Below are 19,723 nucleotides of genomic sequence, written 5' to 3'. Positions count from 1 at the left end.
AGGCAGCTCTTATAAAGGAAAGCATTTGGTTGGGGGTTTACCTACAGTTTTAGTTGGTAGTCCATTATCATCATGGTGGGAGCATGTGGCATGAAGACGGGCAAGGTGCTGGAGAACTAGCTGGGAGCTACATCCTGGTCCTTAGGCAGCAGACTGAGAAAGACTGGGGCCTGGCATGGGCTTTTGGAACCTCAAAGGCAACCCCCAGTGACACATTTCCTCCAACAAAGACACACCTCCCAGTCCTTGTAATCATTTCACACAGTTCAGCTCCTTGGTGGCCAAGCATTCAAATATATGAGCTTTTGGGGGCCATTCTCCGGCAAACCGTAAACCACCGCATCCAGTTACACCTGCTTACACAAATCCCACATGGGAACAGGGTGAAGGCCTCCTGGAGGGTGGAAGAGGGCGATGAGCAAAACATCAGTGTCACTGAATGGCAGTCTCGAAACACTGTTACTAAAAACAGGAGCGGGGAAGATTCTGGGAAGTTCCAGACTTTGTTGAACAGGTTCTGTGAGGCTGTACCCCTATCCCAGGAACTAGTCTCACAACCCACGTTGACTATGTGGGTGCTCGTGGTACCCTAGCAAACAAGCAATTTCACCAATCCTATTTTAAAGATTTATTTGTTTGTCTGTTTATGTGGTGGGAGAGAGAGAATATGCACATCTGTGTGTGGGTTACATGGGTACATGTGCTTGTGCGCGTGCCCTTGGAGGTCAGAAAAGGACATCAGGTGTTCTGTCTGTTCCTCTGAGGCAGGGTAAACCCAAGAACTAGGCTGGCATTTTCTTAGCTATTCTAGAAGCCAGCAATCCCCAGTGATGCTCCTGTCTCTGCCTTGTTTGGATCTGGGGTTACAGGCATGTGCCCCATACCCAGCTTATGACCTAGGTGTTGGGATGCGAATTCTTGTCTTCATGACTGAGCAGCAAGTGTTCCTAACTGCTGAGACATTTCTCTGGCCCCATTCAGCCTCTTTTAACTAGAGGAAAAACTAGAAGGGGGCGCCTAGCAGCTAGCCCAGCCCCTGAGTAGAGACATCATATTGACACCAGCAGCAATGTAGAAGAGAGGAAGAGACAAAATAGGCTGGGCTTGCCAGATGGTGGTGGCACACACCTTTAACCCCAACACTCGGGAGGCAGAGGCAGACAGATCTTCATGAGTTCAAGGCCAGCCTGGTCTAGAGAGTGAGTCAGGACAGACTCCAAAGCTACAGAGAAACCCTGTCTTGAAAAAAAGAAAAAGATAGGCCGGACTGAACAGAGGGCAGACTGCTCCCCACCCCACCCACCCCACCACTTTTCTCCCATCAGGGGCCTCTCCGTACCCTGGGGTGCAGATCAACGAGGAGTTCTGCCAGCGGCTGAAGGATGGCACGCGAATGAGGGCCCCAGAGCTGGCCACTCCTGCCATGTGAGTCTCCTGGCCGGCCACCCAATTGTTGGGGGACAGGCATCGAGGGAAAAGTGCGCAGCCATGGGGAATGGGGAGAGCTGGTGCAGATCTCGAGATGGAAGGCAGAAAGAGAAGTCTCCATGAATGGAGTACTGTCTCAGGGAAGGCATGGGGACACTCAAGGGAAGGAGGGCATGGAGTTGTGGGGCAGGGGATGGTAGTCAAGCCCAGAAAGGAGAGCAGGCAGGCAGGGGGTGGCATAGGGACATGACATCTGTGGTAGACACGTCTCACTCCAGCACTGATCCATCCACTAACATCCCCCAATCCTGGACCCGCTGCTGGGTCATCCTCAGGAAACCCGGAGCCCATAAAGCAGGCCAGGTCCCCGCCCCCGAGGACACACGCTGATGATAGTCACATAATGAGATGGGACACAGACACTCTGGGAGCACCTGAGAAGCACTAGAAACGCTTTAGGGACTGAAAATGTCTAGAGAAGGATGGGGACAGGCAGGAGAGACAGTCAGTACTAAATCTGAAGTAGAAACAGCAGAACAAATGGACAGACTTCAGTCCATTTTGTGTTTCTATAGCATACTGGACACAGGACACTTAATAAGGAGCAGGGGAGGGTTCTGTAGCTCAATTTTGGAAGTTCAAAAGCAGACACACACACCCCTTTGTCTAACTCAGCTCTGATGGGGGCCTGCTGTCTGCACCCCAGTATAGCAGATGGCATCATCCCGGGAGCACATGAAAGTGACAGATCACATAATGAGACAGGAAACAAGTGCCTGCTCTCAGGAGACCCCACCCCTCAAGACGAGCATTAATCCAGTCATGAGACCCCTTGATCTCTCAGCGGGTCCCATCTCTGTAAGGTCCATCACCTCCACTGTGGTCAACTATTCTAGGGACCAAGTTCCCATTACATGAACCTTAGGGGGACACACTGCCTATCCAAATTGCCGTAATGACCCAGGCGATTCAAGAGTGACAGGGTCAGCTGGTGGGAGGGTCATAGTGCCCTCAGACCACAGGTCAACAGCCAGCTGCAACCCACAGATGCCACATCATGCAGAGCTGCTGGTCTGGAGACCCTAAAGAGAGGCCGGCTTTCTCCGAGCTAGTGGAGATCCTGGGAGACCTGCTCCAGGGCGGAGGCTGGCAGGTGAGCCCCATCTTTGTCCTTTCCTGCTGCAACCCATGGCCCAATCCTGAGTTCCTGCCCCGTCTGTCTTTCTAAGTCCCTCTAAGCCCTGGCCACCTGTCAGTTACCAAGCAAGGGTCATACATGTCTGACCTCAAGTCCACGGGCCTATCCTCCCACTGCCCACAGCTCCATCTCATTCAACATAAAGCTGGGCAAACATCACCAGGGGCTGCTCTAGCTGCCATACACATCGATGGTCAGAGCCTGCAAGGCAATGCAATCCTCAAACACAATGGTAGCAAATTTACCTCCTGGCACCCCTGAGCACAAAAACACTGGACTTGTATATCCTCCATGTCTCCCTTCCCAGAAGCAGCAGCTTGGGACTGATACCTTATGCTCTAGAACCTGACTCGAGAATGCCCGCTGAGGCCTGTCCTGTCCCACTTACCTGGACCTGGAAGGGCGGTTGGAAGAACTGAACAAGGCCAGCCCAGCAGGCATCTAGCAACCTTCACGCTTGGCCTGCTGTGGACATTAAAGTGTGCTAGGGCCCACCATAGACGCACTTAATCCTCGGAATACTAGATCACAAGCACAACCCAATCCCGACCCTGTGGCCGAGGTTGAGACCACAGTAGTCCTGAGTGCAGCGTTAAGACTGAGGGTGGGCATGGGGTAGCCTCTGACCCTGGAAACTTCTCGCGTTCCTGCCAGGAGGAGGAAGAGGAATGCATGGCCCTGCACAGTTCTCAGAGCTCGGAGGAGGGTGGCTTCATGCAGGCATCCACCACAGCTCTGCACATCACCGAAGCCGACGCCGAGAGTAGTCCACCCAGTCTGCATTGCCACAGCCTGGCAGCCAGGTCGGTGTCTCTCTCCCCAGGGCTGGGCATGGGTCTGATGGTGACAGCGGTTTGGAGATACGTCATGTTTTATGAGTCCTCAAGGGAGAGCAACTTACAGTGACTTGAGTTACAACTTACAGTCTCCTCCCATGAGCGTCTTAGCCCATTGCTGTAACAAAATGCCTGAGGCTGGAAGCTCTAAAAAGAAAAGAGGCCCATTCAGTTCCCATCAATGGAGACTGAAGAACATTTGCTTATCTCTGGAGAGAGCATCGTGGCAGGTGGTATCATGATAGCAGAAGCACATGAAGAAGAAAGCTTGTGGTGAGAACGGGAGCCAGAGGGAGCCAGAGGCCCTCGCTGCTCTTCTTACAGTATCTCAGCATCTTGAGGGCCAACGTTCTGAGGCTGGTGCTCCCATGCACTCGGCCACACCTCTGTGTCCCCACATGGGGGATGAAACTTCTAGCACACGGACCTTGGCGACACACTCTAACCATATCCAAACCACAGGACCGGCCCCCTCCAAATCTGTTTCTCTCTCCTTCATCCCACTTTCAAGAGAGCATCCATCTTGAGCATTTTTTTCTTTGTGGACACAGAGTAGCTGTGTTTGGGCCAAGATACCTACTAGGGTGCAATTGCTGTTTCTTCTCCAGAGTTTGTCCCCAGGACCATGGACAAGGCCCTCAGAGCAGTGAAGACCACACACTCACCATATCCCAGGAGTGAAACAACCTGTTTCTAGAACTCTGGGTCCAAGGTCTCTTACACTTGGCTGTTTACACCCCTACTAGATTGTTCCATTCACGTTCTCGCCAGCATGACAGAGGCTGGGACTCCAGGACTCCTGCCTCATGTGCATCTCCTGTCCCCTATGCTCAGGGCAACGACATGCCTGGGGACAGAACAGCAAGTTGGTGCTTGCCAGACTGCATTCACCAAGCCCCCCAGCACCCTGTGCACACTGACACTGTGCACACAGTGCATATGTGGGCAGGGCAGTCAGTAATTAATAACAGGAAAATGGCCTGCCTCATCCCAGTAGCCCATTCTGAGGAAAAGGTCATACCTGCCACTGGACTCCATACCATGCTCAGCCTGGGGGTAGCTACTCCCTCCCCTCCCACAGCAGGGCCCCAACACTGGATTCAGTTCTCTTCTGCAGGAGAGAAAAAGCAGTGCAGGGAAGGAGTGAGGAGGGGCATGCCAAGGTCAGCTGAGCTGTGCCATGGCACCAGCGTGGAATCTGAGGACCAGTCCAGATCTTGGACCTAGGCCCCGCCCATACTCTGCCTCTAGCTGGAAGGCCTTTCTCATTGTGAAGAGAAGCAGCCTGAGCGATGGGAGAAGCTAGGATGAATTCATCAGAACCTTCTGTGTCCTCCCCACAGATATTACAATTGTGTGTCCTTTCCTGGGTGCCTGACCAGAGGGACTCAGACTCCAGGTTCCTCCAGGATGAAGACGTTTGAAGAATTCCCCATGACCCCTACAACCTACAAAGCCTCCGTGGTAAGAGCAGGTGGAGGGAGGAAAAGCAAGCAAGACTTCTAAAGTATTTTCATTTTTTATTAATTTGTAAATTGTACATATTAATAGATGCAATGATATTTCAAGACGTGCATCTAGAATGCACTAATAAAATTCAGCTTCCTGCCCGGCCGTGGTGACACACGCCTTTAATCCCAGCACTCAGGAGGCAGAGGCAGGAGGATCTTTGTGAGTTCGAGGCCAGTCTGGTCTACAAAAGCTAGTTCCAGGACAGGCTCCAAAGCTACAGAGAAACCCTGTCTCAAAACAGCAACAACAAAAAAAAATATTCAGCCTCCCTTTATCTACTTCCTCTCCCTTTTCCCAACCTCTACTAATGGCTGTTCTACTTCCAGGTCAACCGTTTTTTAGCTTCCACGTGAGAGAACATGCCGTACTCATCTTTCTGTGCGGCTTATTTCACTTAACGTGGTCTCCTCCAATTCTACTCGTTTCCTGCAAAGAAAAGTGTTTTATTCTTCTCTGTGGCTGAATAAAACCCCATTGTGTGCACACACCACATTTTTCTGTTCCATCCTCTGTTGACGGCACCTTGGCTGGTAGTCGCTCACCTACCGTGAGTCAGGTCACAGTACACAGGCGTGACGGTGCCTCCTTGGGAAAGACCTTGAAAATATCAAGCCCAGGGAACACCGTAAGCTCTTCTGCATCTTGGTGGTCACTCCAAGTTCTCCTCTCTCAGCTGCTGGTCATTCTCACATGTGGCCTCCCTGCCCATTTTATCCCAGCTGTGTAGAAACCATGGCTTTTAAGGAAAGAGAGAGAGAGAGAGAGAGAGAGAGAGAGAGAGAGAGAGAGAGAGAGAGAAACTTGGAGTCAGTGAGACAGCTCAATGGACAAGCTTACAACCCTGAGTTCAATCCCTTCCAAATGGTGGAAAGAGTTAATTTGACTCCAAATTGTTCTCTGACCTTCAGATACACAATGTGACATTCATATATATTCATATATATATACATATATGTGAATGGGGGCAGAGAGCTCACATTCCAACTGCCTAGGCCACAGAAGACCCTGCGGGTGGTGGTTGGCACCGCTAACCCAGAGAGCACAAGTGTCATTGAGAGAGGTTAGGATTTTTGCAGGAAGTTTGCAGGGTGTCCACTCAGTCGTGGACACCTTATGTCCTCAGATCAGGTCACATGTGGTGAGGCTCTGTGACACTCAACAAGTGTGTCTGTTTGTAACTGATGAGCCTGGCTCTCGAAGCCTGAACTCAGGTGGCTGAGGGCTTGGGGTCAGTGCTACAGCTTCAGACCTGATTCCATCCAACAGGGCCATGGATCCTGGACACAGTGAGCTGTGGCCCGAGAAGCGGGGGTGATAGGGTCTTCAGGAAGGGGCCCTTGAGAAGGCCACAGATACCTAGGCTTACGTCTTCCGCACTCAGTGAAGACCTTTGGGAATAGGTCTGACATTCCAGCTCTTGCCTCCTAGGGGACTCAGAATGAGTGCACGCTCAGCCTGTTGCCCTCCGGTCTGGAGTGTCCCACGGACCAGACACAGCTCCTCCCCTCCAGACCTCCACCAAGGCCATAGTTTCTCACTGTGTGTCAGAGATGTGGCCCTCTCTACACATTCTGTTGGGCTGGAAACGACTGGCCTAACTCGGTCCCCATAGATATACCAGTCCCCATAGATATAGGTATAAGGCCAGCAAGGCTCAGGTTCCTCGACACCTGGCCAGGCTGGGACGCAGCTGCCCTGCGAGAGAGCCTCACACGTGGCCCACAGGTTTGGCTGGTTCTCTCCCCACAGGATAACCAGACAGACAGCGGGATGGTGCTGGCCTCGGAGGAGTTTGAGCAGATAGAGAGCAGGCATAGACAAGAAGGCAGCTTCAGGTAAGGGCCTCCAGAAGTGGGCATGCCATCCTCGGGAGGGCCCTGAGCGGGCGCCTGCTAGTGCAGCGGGGGCCAGGCAGTGCTCCTGCACTCTTGCCGGAAAGATTTTGTGCCTCCTCCCATTTTCTCTGTGTTTTCAAAGTGAGTGTCTCTGAGACCCAAATCACTGCTCCACCCAGTGCCCTGCCCCACTTCCCACCACCAAAGGGGATGATGACGGCGGAAATCCAAATCTCCACACTTCCTTAAACAGATGGTTCCTTGAGGAGCTAGAATGAAGGCACTCGGCTCATGCCTGTGATGTACCTGAGGAAGTGTGTGTGTGTGTGTGTGTGTGTCTGTGTGTCTGTGTGTCTGTGTGTGTGTCTATATCTCTATGTGTGTTTGTGTCGGTGTGTATTTGTGTCCGTATCTCTGTGTGTATCTGTGTATGTGTCTCTGTGTGAATGTGTCTGTGTGGGTATGTATGTGTGTCTATGTGACTGTGTCTGTGTGTATATATGTATGTCTATGTGTGTTTGTCTGTGTCTCTGTGTGTCTGTGTATGTGTGTGTGTGTCTGTGTGTGTGTCTGTGTCTCTATGTGTGTTTGTGTCGGTGTGTATTTGTGTCCGTATCTCTGTGTGTATCTGTGTATGTGTCTCTGTGTGAATGTGTCTGTGTGGGTGTGTATGTGTGTCTATGTGACTGTGTCTGTGTGTATATATGTATGTCTATGTGTGTGTGTCTGTGTCTCTGTGTCTATGTGTGTCTGTGTATGTGTGTGTGTGTCTGTGTCTCTATGTGTGTTTGTGTCTCTGTGTATTTGTGTCTGTGTGTATTTGTGTCTGTATCTCTGTGTGTATCTGTATATGTGTCTTTGTGTGAGTATATCTGTGTGGGTGTGTATGTGACTGTGTATATATGTATGTGTATATATATGTATGTCTATGTGTGTGTGTATCTGTGCCCATGTGTGTCTGTGTCTTTGTGTATCTGTATATGCATTTGTGTCTATATGTGTGTATGTATGTCTATGTATGTGTGTATGTCTCTCTGTCTCTGTGTGTGTGTATTCCTGCATCTGTGTGTGTATGTGTGTTTGGGTGTGTGTTCTTGACATATCATGCTAAACAGAACCAGGCCCAAGCCACAGTAAGAGGGCCAGTTGGGGATAGTCCCATGAAAGCATGTGCCACACAGACAGTAAACAGTGGAGAAGGCTAAGCTTAACAGAGAAGAGCAAAGACCCTGGCCCAAGTCTGAAGCTCCAGAAGCAGCTATCTTGGGAAGGCATTGCTTCAGAGAGGTTGGTGAACTGGAGGGGATTGCTGCCTGGTGATGAGGGAAGAAGAAAGTTCTGAAAGATAAGATAATGACCCTACAGAAGTAAGATGATGTTCATAATTCAGAAGAAGAGAGCCTAGGGGAAGAGGCTAGAAGAGGAGGAAGAGGAAACATTTATTGCAGAAGCTGCAGTTCACCAGGACAGCAGCAGAGGGCGCTCCAGTTTGCACAGGTTTCCCTGGAAATGCATCAGGATGAACTCTTAAAAGGAGTAGCATTTCACTGGGCAGGTGCTGAGGAATGACAGGCTGTGGATGGGCGAAGTCTTAGGAGGAAGAGGGAGTTGACTGGCCCAGGTCCTTCCCACTTTTTTTTTAACCCTTGGGCCACACTCTTCATCAACTCCAATTATATCATTTGTTTTTTCAAATGGCCCTTCAGGATGCAGACTCCACACTCTGCAGAACCCTGTTCCTCCATGGGTGGAAGGCGAGCTTGAGAGATGTAGGTTTGGATCAGGCTGCAGGACCGCACGGAAAGTGCTGGCTGTGGTGTTGCTATGGAGCAGGACGGTAGAGGTTTTGGAAAGGATGCAATCAAGGGGACCTGCGGTGAAACTAAAGATGTGGGTCTGGGATGGCGCTTTGGGATGAGGGAACCTAGGAAGCCACCAGTCTCAGTTTACCTTCTGCTGCTGTCATGCAAACCTGAGCCTGAGCGGCTTAGAGGGAGCAAAAGTGGAGTTGATGTCCTTCGAGGCTGAGAAGTCTGAAGGTAGGGTCCCCGGGGTCTGGTGGGGTCCTTCTTGTAGCGTGACCCCACAGCAATGTAAGAGCAGTGTGAAAGAGGACCCCAGTTTCTCTGACATCAGTCCATTGCTGGAACCAAATCATCGTGCCACACAGTGGCACTGAGGATTGACTTTCCCGCTTAGGAACCGTGATAACCCTTGCAGGGGGTCAACCTGCTACTTCTGGTGTAGGAAACTCCAGCATGAGTGTTCACAAAGAGAAAAACACATATTCTCTCCATCCAAAGTTACTGCAAAACTAAAACAGGAACGCAGAAGGATCTTTATTAAACAGGGAAAGCTGAGGCTGGAGAGAGCTCTTTCTGCCATTTCCGAGGCCCTGTGTCTGGGCTTGGGGCAGGAAAATTGTCACATCAGATCTGGCTGCTGTGCTGGCTGATGCCAAATCTGCACCTCAGAACATCTGTGCCTGCGCCACGCTCTGCTGTGTCTGGTGATTCCAATCAGACCCTGACTCGGGGTCCTCCTCACTTTGCTTATTAAGACCACCCTTCCTGTCTCGGCAGCTGTAAAGGTCCTGGCCAGCACATGGATATCCCCAGAGGACACCCTGACCCCCAGGGGAGGCGTCGGCGGCCCACCCAAGGGGCACAAGGAGGCAAGGTGTTTTACAACAGCGAGTACGGGGAGGTCTCCCAGCCTTGTAAAGAAGATGAATGCTCACCATCTTCCGGCTCCCCATTCTTCACAGACAATGGCTATTAAGGAAACACTCGGCAAGGCCTCCTACCCACTGCTGAAACCAGGCCCTGGCGACTGGTCTGGAGGACATCCCTAGCAGAGCAAGGCTGGAGGCCCAGACTGGGCATTCATCTCTAACTCCAGCTCTGGAGGAGTTTTCTATCCCCCCTCTACCGTCTTCCTAGCCAGGAAGAGTCACGCTCAGACACAAGGGCTCCCTTGAACTCTGCACCACCCCTGCGCCCTTCATCAGACAGTCATCCTCACCCTCACAGTTCAGCTGCCTGGTAGCTCAGCGTTCACAGATGCTGGCCCTCGGGTAGGCACTCCTCCGGCACCTGCTTTGATCACGCCGGTGGGTAACAGGATTCTGATAAAGAATACATGCGTCTGAGAGTCACACAGTGGATCCAGGTCGAGTTAGACCACAGCCTCCACGTCCTGGTCCAAACATGATCCCCCCCCCACTTGAAGTCCCCTCCCCTCCCCGACTTGAAGTCCCCCACTTCCATCCGTCTTCCCGTTTCTTTCTCCTGGCCCATCAGGGCTGAAGAGAGCTGATCGCATTTCCACCTCAAAGCCCGGAAGGATGAATGGAGAAGTCCTCTAAATACTCACTAGCCCGTGGCAACTGTGTGCAATGAGAGACCCCACAGCGAAGCAGCACCTCTGCCCGAGTGCTGAGAAGATCCATTTTTTTATTATCAGAAGACCAGGCGCTGCTGTGAAGAGTATACTCATCAAAGAGTCGTGTGGGAAAGGAGCCCGAGGACAGTCCTTCTGAATCTCAGTCCCCAGCAGCTACCTGAAGGGCCATCATGGCACACCTGTCACTACAGCTCTCGGTCTCTCTCCTGAAGTCTCCCAGGCTCCATGTGCATGGCCCAGAACCTGAGAAACCCTTGCTTGGGTCTTTCTGCTAGGGCCTGGATCTGTGGATTCTGTCAAGGAAGGCTTTGGGTGCCGGCACAGAGGACCACATGGCCCAGGGCCATTCAGCCATCGCTCCATGTCCCCAGGTCCCTTGGAGGCCCCTGCCTTCTGCTAAACCTATACTTATACCTGATCCTGACACCTGAACAAATCAAACCTTCGTCCTGAGAGACTGCGCCATGGAAGCTGGGGCCTTCCTGCCCAGAACCCCTCCAGCCTGGCTCAAACTGCCCAACCTGCAGAGTCCCATCAATCCCAGCTCCACCCCCCCGCAAGAGCGCTTGCAGGACAGGCGACCATACAGCAAGCAGGGGCTTGCTCGGCAGACCCTCCCCCACTCAATGTATTGTTCCTCTATGATATGTTGGATGCATGTATGACTCTTGTCTTCTTTGTCCCCTGTGGGCCTCCCCCACCCCCACTCCTCCACATCTCACCTGTCTGTGGGATTGAGTCTCAAGCTTGCCTCATGGAAGCAGAGAGACTGTTTCTCTCAGAGGACCAAAGGCTACAATGGGGGCGCAGAGCCCTTCTCACCCCTCCCCCACGTGTGTATCACCTGTCTGTGTCATCTCTCCTGCCTTGTAACTACAAACATACAAAATGTACTGGGGAAGAAAAACATACTCTGCCCTTTCAGGCAGTGTTCTCTGAAATGATCTAAGATATTTAACGAAAGATAATAATAAATTTGATGCCAGTCTTTGAGTTATAATGAATGGATTCTGAATAAGCTGTCTGTCAAATTCTGGTCTTCACCATATATAGTCCAAAAAGGCCTCTGGGCTCAAAGGAACCATGGCGCGGTCCCCTTGCTCACATTCCCAGAAACTGCCAGCAGAGGGCGCTGACGAGACATTAGATTGCCTGCTCAGCTTTCACCTACTCTGTCTACACCAGTTTGCTTACACACACGTTCTCCTAATCCTTACTTCATCTATAATGTAAAGTAGTGCTTTCTTGCCACCTACCAAAGTCACGTGTTGCCCCTTGAGCACCAGCAGAAGGCTCAGCTCCAGGCACGTCCTCTACACCAGCTCCTACACCCTCTTCCAAGGAAGCAGGTCCAGCATATCCCTGAGGTTATCTCCAGGTTGTTTCCCAGGGGTCCAGAAGCGAAAGCCAGCGATGGCCACTGGGTGGCAGCAGGCCTGTCAGCTGACCAGGCTGGTGGGGACTTAAGCACCCAAGAACAGGCAGCCAGCACAGTTGGATGGGCCCCTCGCCCAAGAGAACAGGAAAGAGCCCGGTAAAGGCCGGAGACGAGTCAATACTTTGGTGGGCCAGCTGCACATTCTGAGCCTGTCCCGTGATTCCTGCTGTCCCTGGTTTTCTTCATTCTGGTGGGAGGAGCCTCTCCCCATAGCAGTAACTGCTAGTGGCAGGGTGCTTTGTCTTGTCGTGGCTTCTATACTAAATCTAAATCTTAAAAGGGAAAAAAATTCACACTAAATGCAAATATTTTGACACTTAATGTTGTGCTATAATTAATTGCATTTGACCACAGACTCAGAGACAGAAGCCTGTCCCCAGAACTGGATCTCCTCTCTCACTAGCCAGAGAGGCAAGACCAGACTAGACTGTGGGGTTGTGCAAGGCTGAGTGAGAGAGGAAGATAAGTGATCAGATGTGGCTCCCTGAAGCTGGGTAAGCTGGGGTACACCAGAGCCCATCAGCTCCTCAGTGTCTCCCCATGGCTTGCCGTCTTGAGAGCTGTGGTAAAAATCGTGGTACTGGAGGGTGTTCCGATCCCACCAAGTCATGTCCACTGGCAAGTTCCCCACCCCCACCCCTTCCCTTTGGTTACATCTTAACCCCAGTCTTCTGGAGGATGCGACCCACCACATCCAGCATAAATCACTCCCTTTAGTTAACTCTCTCTTGACAAAACCTTCCTAGAACCTACAGAGGTGTGCTTTCCTGATGTCGTAGGCATCAGTCCAATCAAGTCGATGAGATTCCTCCTTCACATACACATCTCTGTAGACATCTGCCGTGGGCTGAACCCTTGTGACCTCTCCAGACCCCATCACAAGAGGATGGTAAGAGGGGCAGAGCCTTCGGGAGGGAATCAGGCCCAAAGGTGGAGCCCTCAGCAATGGGGCTTTTCCCTTGTTAGAAGAAGCCAAGTGTCTTAGTTCCTTTTGGAGCGGCAAGACATCATGACCAAAGCAACCCGTAAAAGAAGCGTTTAGCCTGCATCTCACAGATCCAGAGGGTTAGAATCCACGGTTGTCATGGTGAGGAGAATGGCAGCAGGGAGGCGAGCTTGACACAAGAGCAGCAGCTTAGTGCTTGCATCTGACCTACAAAAGAGACCGAGGCAGGGGAATAGAAACTGCATGGGGCCTTACAAACCTCCAAGACTTCCCCCAGCGATACACCTCCTGCAACAAAGCCGTGCCTCCTAATCCCTCCCAAACAGCTCAAACAGCTGCGCTGACTGAGGACCAAGTGTTCATGTATATGAGCCTACCCCACCAAGGGATGAAGAGATAGGTTAGTCAATAAAGGGCTTGCCTTGCAATCCCAGGGGCCAAGTGAAATCCCCAGAGCCCTGCCAGCGAGAACTATGCTGACAGCTCTGTCCCACCCTCTCCACTACAGAGCCCTTTGTAGGGGGCCTTGGGAAAGAAAAAAGAAAAATGAAGTGCTTGAAAGAGCCAGATCAATATTGACCAAAGTGAAGGTGTCCATACAAGTGCCAGCAAGGCACATTGGATACACCATTGTGAAGAACCCCACAGCCCAGTTGGCTGAGCTATGAGGAAGGAGGAAGAAGGCCACTGAGGAGGACATGCTGGCAGAGATTCATGAGTGGCCCCAGAGGAGGGCACAGCACCTCTATGTTCCTGGTGGGTGAGCCAGGGATTCCGGGAGAGCTCAGCAACCCTCACTGCTCTGACCCTGTTAGAGGCCCCAGCCGTACCTAATAGATCCTGGCTTCTTCCTCAAGCCACCTTTACCTGGTGTTAAGCAGAATCCAGGACCCTGCTGTGGTGGCCTCCTCTTAGCTGCCAGTAGAGCCTTAGTGTACCCGCCTGGCCTCGTGGTGACTACTCAAGCAAGAGAGAGATAGAAGGATCCACTCCTTGGCCATCCAACTGCCATGACCAGGGATGATGACATCCAGATAAAGATGACCATATTGGTGGGAAGGAAGGGAACCTGAGATCAGACATGTCCATAGATTTAAGAAGGTGCCCAGGATCTCGGGAAGAGACTGCACACTGGCTCACCCCCAGAGGCTGTCCATCCATCCCCACCTCCTGGTGGGAAAAGAATGCAGAAAGAACGAAGAGAAACTCAACACAGTCCATTTGCAAGCTCCAGCCTTCCTGGGCCTTACACAGAGATGGGAGCAATTTCTGTAAAATCAATCCTACAGCAGCACAGAATAGCCAATTCTACAGCAGCACAGAATAACCAATCCTACAGCAGCACAGAATAACCAATCCTACAGCATCACAGAATAACCAATCCTACAGCAGCACAGAATAACCAATCCTACAGCAGCACAGAATAACCACTCTACAGAGCTCTCACCTAGCTAGTCCACAGCAAGGCAACAAGGCAAGGAGTCATGGGAAAAACTGAAAAGGTTATCATGGAAGACTCGCAGCCTCCCCCGGACAACTCCCATGAAGAGTAATGATCAAGATGCCTTGTCTGAAGGGCGGAGAAGCTGGTCTACCTGCTCAGGAGGGGCAACTACTCCTAACTGAGAGATGGAATTGGGTCCACAATTTGATTAATAATGTACTAGCCTGGGTACCAGGGAGAGCTCTGGGTGGCATATCTTAGTGACTGGCAAAAGGAAAACAGGAAAAATAATAAGGGAGCTGCTTTGCGGGCAGTCTAAGCCCACATCTCAGCTCCAGGTCTGCATGCCCACGACAGCCATACTTTGGGCCCAGGTATATACCCGAGTGGAGGGGCACCAAACATAGACCAAGGAGACCCTGGAGCCAGGCCGGGCATTGAGTTGGGCCTGGGTTAGGAATCTAAGCATGGGAAAAGAATGGTCAGGCCTGGGGGCTTTTCAAACAGGGGGCCTGTTGATGAACCTTGAAGGAGCAGACAGGCCTCTGTTGTTGCCACAGGCTCAGTCCCTGAAACAGGCTGTCTTTGTTTCTTGGGGCATAGCCCTGAGCATCCTGCCTGGACAACCTCCCCCTTGGGGTTTCTTGAAGCCAGGAACCATGGCGGAGGCCCCCTCTGCTGGAGCACCCCATTGGCTGAGCACCCAGCTCTGAGGCCTTCATGGTCCTTCCACAGTTCCAAAGTGGATGTCTGGCTCCTGCTCAGAGCCTTCAAAGCCACTGTTTACGTCTAGCACTTCCTGAATTCCCAAAGGATAGGCAAGGCATGAATGTTTGTTTTGGCCCATGGGATGTCCTGCAAACATGTCCTGGGACAAGCTGACCCTGTTATCTGAAGAAGTGCCAAGCATTTCCTCAGTATCATAGCCAGCGCTCTGCCACCAGGGGACGGGCGTACAGGAACTGGGTGGAGGAGGTCCAGAGTGGATGCTGACCACCACATGCCAGGTAGGCTTTGACACCCACTGGAGACGCTCCACTGGCCTGTGAGAAAGCAACGCAGGTATTGAAGGAAAAGGTAAATGGTGCTAATTGCCAAGTCCTTTGAATGTCACTTTCCGTGAAGGGTTGGCAATCCAACTAAGTTCATTATTTGGAGACAAGGCAATTCTCCTGGATTTTCTGGGTCAGTCCTAAAGGCAATCACATGTAGTCATAATAGAAAGGCAAAGAGACCATACACACACACACGCACACGCACACGCACACACACACACACACACACACACACTGACAATCTGATGGCAGAAACAGGCATTGGAAGGATACAGTCAGAGCCAAGGAACACCAGGAGCAAGAAGAAGCCAGGAGTGGACCTTCCCACAGAGCTGCTGAGGGAGTGCAGCCCTGGCAACCCTTGGCTTTCAACCCAGTGGTCTCCAGCAGAGTAAGCAAGAAACTGTGTGCTATTTCCAGCCACCAGGGAGGTGTTGACAGCAGCCTCCAGATAAATCAGAGGCACTTCATCTGCCCCATGATGCAGGCCAATCTCAACTATCCCCAGGGACTAGCCCAGAGCATGGTCACAAGGACAGTTCTAAAAGTTAGTGTGTGGGGAAGGATTGGGCCTGATGGGGACAAGCCCTGGCTTGGATGATTGCAGCCGGGGAAAGTGTGTGGGAGAGGGAATATCCTCACATATACTGTGAGGATGTCTTTTGGTGGTCATGTGACGAAGGCCTGTGGTCACACTGCAGGCTCATGGGAAGTCAGGAAGGGATCACCCAACCATTGAGTCACGAAGGTGGAAGGGGTTGGGTTTTGAGAGGGTTTCTGGTTTTGCTGTGTTTTGTCTTTGTCATTTTCCAGCATTGGAGATCCGATCTAGGGCCTTCCTCTTGCGAGGCAACTACTCCGCTAGCAAGCTACCGTTCAGCCCCAGGAAAGTTCATTTTGTTTTGTTCTGTTTTTTGTTTGTTTGGTTTTGTTTTTTAATACGGAGTACTGTTATGAAGCCCAATCTGCAACACCACATCCTGCTGGAAGGTTGTTTTAAAGACAAAGAATGCCAGGAAGGGTGCGCAGGGAGGCTACTGCACCGACACCAGGAGTCCACAAGACGCTGAAGACTCATGGATGTCAGGCCTCCACCTCCTCTCGGCCTCTTGGGTCATTCAGGGCTTTGCCTAAACTTGGGCCACTAGAATCCTGCCGGAAGAGAATACGTACTGCCAACGAGTATATACGCGCACCATTTGTGGAAATGCAAAATGGCGCAGTTGCTATGGAAAAGAACGGTGATTACTCAAAAACAAGAAATACGATGATCCAACAACCCCACTTCCAGCTGCAGCAGTTCCTGCTTGCCTTGTCTTGATCCATGACATTATAGCAGGATCTAGAGTTACCTAAGGGGCAAGGACAGGATGGTAATTTCCCAGGACATGAAGAAGAGAGGAAGAGGAGGCACGGGTTTCAGCTCTGTAAGATGAAGGGTTCTAGAGATGGGCGGGGCCAATGGTCAGTCATACCTTCAAGAAGCATCTAAAGGCATCACGGATGTCTGTGCGATATGGATTAGATCTGTGGTCGTTTTTAAAGCTAATTTTTAGTTAGGATCCAGAGTAATTACTTTCCTAGTGGCATCTTTATACATATGTGTCTTTACACATTGCTACTGCAACCCCTTCCCAGCTAGCTGTTTTTCTTTTTACTCCATCATATTCCCCTCTGCTTTATTGCATGTACTTACACTATTCTCTCCCTCTCCCTCTCCCTCTATCTCTGTCTCTCTCTCTTTCTGGAACTTCTCTGTAGACCAGGCTGGCCTCGAACTCCCAGAGATCCGCCTGCCTCTGCCTCCCGAGTGCTAGGATTAAAGGTGTGCGCCACCATCGCCCGGCGGAAAGCAGTGTTTAAATTTTCAAAGTGTACCGCTGTATCTGATTTGTCTTTAACGTGCTGTTGCTACCACTGCTTCCTCTTTGGACAGGACTGGGGATGGAGTTCTCCAGAGAAGCTAATCACTGAAATCCCCCATACACAAAAAGACACCATCCACCCCAACATATGCAGAAATCTCAGCACAGAAACACAAGAAACATGGTGTGGGGGCTCATATGACTCCTCTAGAAATTCATAGCTTTTCAGTAACTGAGAAGCCAAAGATACCAAAGTGGATGAAATGCTGGACAAAGAATGAATTCAGAACATTTTTAAGTGATTCACGGATTAAAAAAAATAAGCAACAAATTATTAGTGAATTAAGGAGGACCACATGGTGTATGAGAGATATTGTTCTCAGTCTTCCTAGTACTGTGACCCTTTAACACAGTTCCTCATGCTGTGGTATGTGAGAGATATTGTTCTCAGTCTTCCTAGTACTGTGGCCCTTTAACACAGTTCCTCATGCTGTGCTGACCCCCAGCCACAAAATTATTTTCGTTGTTACTTCATAACTGTAATTTTGCTACTGTTACGAATTGTAATGTGAATATCTGATACGCAGGACATCTGGCATGCGACCCTGTGAAGGCTCATTCAACCCCCAAAGGGGCTGCGACCCACAGGTTGAAAAACGTTGCATTCGATAACTGGAGTTAGCAGTCATTACAGAATACTCCGTCCAGCAGCAAGAACATACATTTTAGGGGCTGGAGAGATGGCTCAGCGGTTAAGAGCATTGCCTGCTCTTCCAAAGGTCCTGAGTTCAATTCCCAGCAACCACATGGTGGCTCACAACCATCTGTAATGGGATCTGGTGCCCTCTTCTGGCTTGCAGGCATAGACACAGACAGAATACTGTATACATAAGAAATAAATAAATATTTTAAAAAAAGAACATACATTTTACTTTTTTTTCATTTCTGAAACTTTTTCCAAAATAGATGTTTTTACACTCTATAGCAAGTCCTAACAAATACAAAATATTTAAATGATCTTTTGCATCTGATCAGATCATAATGAGATAAAGTCAGAAACCAACATCAGGAGACATAGCAAAAAATGTAGACACATAGACTAAATAACATGCTTCGTCATGAATATTCCATGTTTTCTCTCATACACGGGATCCAGAAATACAACACACACGGCTGAAAGCAGAAGAGGCGATACTAGAGTAGAGCAAGGGGACGGGTAGAGGAGGAAGACGGAAGACGGAGGGCAAGAAAGAGCACTGGACGAGTGAGTCGTGGTCAACGCAACATGCATGCTACATGGAAATGTCACAGTGAAACCCACCAATATCACAGCCTGTATTTATAATTATAAATTCAAAGATAAAAAAGAAGAAAAGGAAGGCGGATTCACCTGGTAAAATCCTTAAAAGAGTTGAGAACTGTTAGTTGTGAAATTCTCTGTTTAATGTTTCAGACTATAGTTATCACGGCAAGCGAAGCCATGGTTAAGGTAGACACTGCTGGCAAGTCAGTTGGGCGTGGCTTCTCAGGAAGGTGGCTGGTCAGAACAGCATCCATTTCCTGAATGTGCCCTCCTGAGGAGGAGGCTCGGGGTATTCTGCGGGAGGCAGTGGAGCCCACTAGATCCACAGTAACACAGATGATCTTGATACCTTCTTGCAAGCATTCCTTCCAGGAAAACTGTCAAAAAGGGGTGCGGCCTCACAAGTTGCAAACTCATTTCCCACTGAACTTACTACTCTACTCCAATGGTGACTGATAAAAACCTCCCAGATCAGACAGTAAGGAAAAGATGTTAGGAATGAGCAGGGCCGCTGTGAGTATGGTCAGTGTTGAGTCACGGGCTGAAAACGGGGGATTTGCCCACTGTGGGTCTTCACACCAGCTATGAAGACCAAGCCATGCCTCATCTGCTGTGGTAGAGACATTTGAAATTCCTGAAGTCAGGTCTCAGCACTACTGGGCCTATGGAAGGGGTATCAACATTTTGTTCTCTGCCTCAATTCTGCAGGCGGCAGAGAAGAAAGGGCTTTAGAGAAACTCTAAATACACCGACCTCATCCCCAGCCTTTGAGAGGGATTTTAAAGACAGGGAAACATCCCACCACCCACACCCTTTTGCATCAGCAGCTACCTGTGGCCCAGTAAAGGAGGTAGTCAAGAGTAAGGACTGGTCACCCAGCCAGGTTACTAGGCTTTCCTTTCTGGTTCCAATACACTGGGGCTCCCACGCCAGCAGGAGCTGGGAAGACTCACTGTGACATTTCTGTAGCCTGGGACCAGGGACCAATAGTTCTCTGGGGGATCTGGGGTCCTGGGGACCTGACGATTTACAATGTGCTCTTCAGGCTTCCAGCCCCAGCACCTCCATAACCATTCAGCCCTTTCTCACCCCTGGGGAGCCTGGGCCCCAGGGCTGGACTGTGGTGACTTTGAAGTGGGGTCAGACCACAGTATCTAGGTGTAGGCCGGGGTGGGCCCTACGGAGACAAAGCACATCCTCCGCTCCCGTTCTCAGGAAGAAAGGCCCAGCACTTGAGATCAAGAGACCCTGCCAAGAGGAAATCCCCAGGCCTGGGGTGGGATGTGCAATCCTCCCAGGGTCCACGGCCCAGAAGGAAGTTGGCTGAAGTTCTGCCTATTAGCTGAGCAAACAGCATATTTCTCAGGAGGGTGGGGCTCTACCCCTGGATATATGAGACCCTCAGGAACAGGCTCTAGGAAGAGTGTCCTAGGTCCATCTTCTGAGTCTCATTCCACC

At 50.7% G+C, this 19,723-nt stretch overlaps 1 protein-coding gene across 1 annotated transcript in view; it reads left to right on the top strand.

The window, feature by feature from the left end:
* Nucleotides 1-11,215, top strand: part of Flt4 (fms related tyrosine kinase 4) — a 42,554-nt gene extending 31,339 nt beyond the window's left edge. Inside the window, exons 25-30 of the mRNA XM_026780990.1 lie at nt 1,326-1,425; nt 2,476-2,581; nt 3,281-3,429; nt 4,806-4,926; nt 6,724-6,809; nt 9,392-11,215. Of these exons, the coding sequence (XP_026636791.1) occupies nt 1,326-1,425; nt 2,476-2,581; nt 3,281-3,429; nt 4,806-4,926; nt 6,724-6,809; nt 9,392-9,590 (761 nt within the window). The 3' untranslated portion in view covers nt 9,591-11,215. The remainder of the gene's footprint in view (nt 1-1,325; nt 1,426-2,475; nt 2,582-3,280; nt 3,430-4,805; nt 4,927-6,723; nt 6,810-9,391) is intronic.
* The last annotated feature ends 8,508 nt before the right edge of the window (nt 11,216-19,723 follow it).

The sequence above is a fragment of the Microtus ochrogaster genome, chromosome 7, assembly GCF_000317375.1.
Source record: "Microtus ochrogaster isolate Prairie Vole_2 chromosome 7, MicOch1.0, whole genome shotgun sequence".
NCBI classification, from domain to species: Eukaryota; Metazoa; Chordata; class Mammalia; order Rodentia; family Cricetidae; genus Microtus; species Microtus ochrogaster.
Note: the sequence above shows the minus strand (reverse complement) of the source record. Positions and strands in the feature narration are given on the sequence as shown.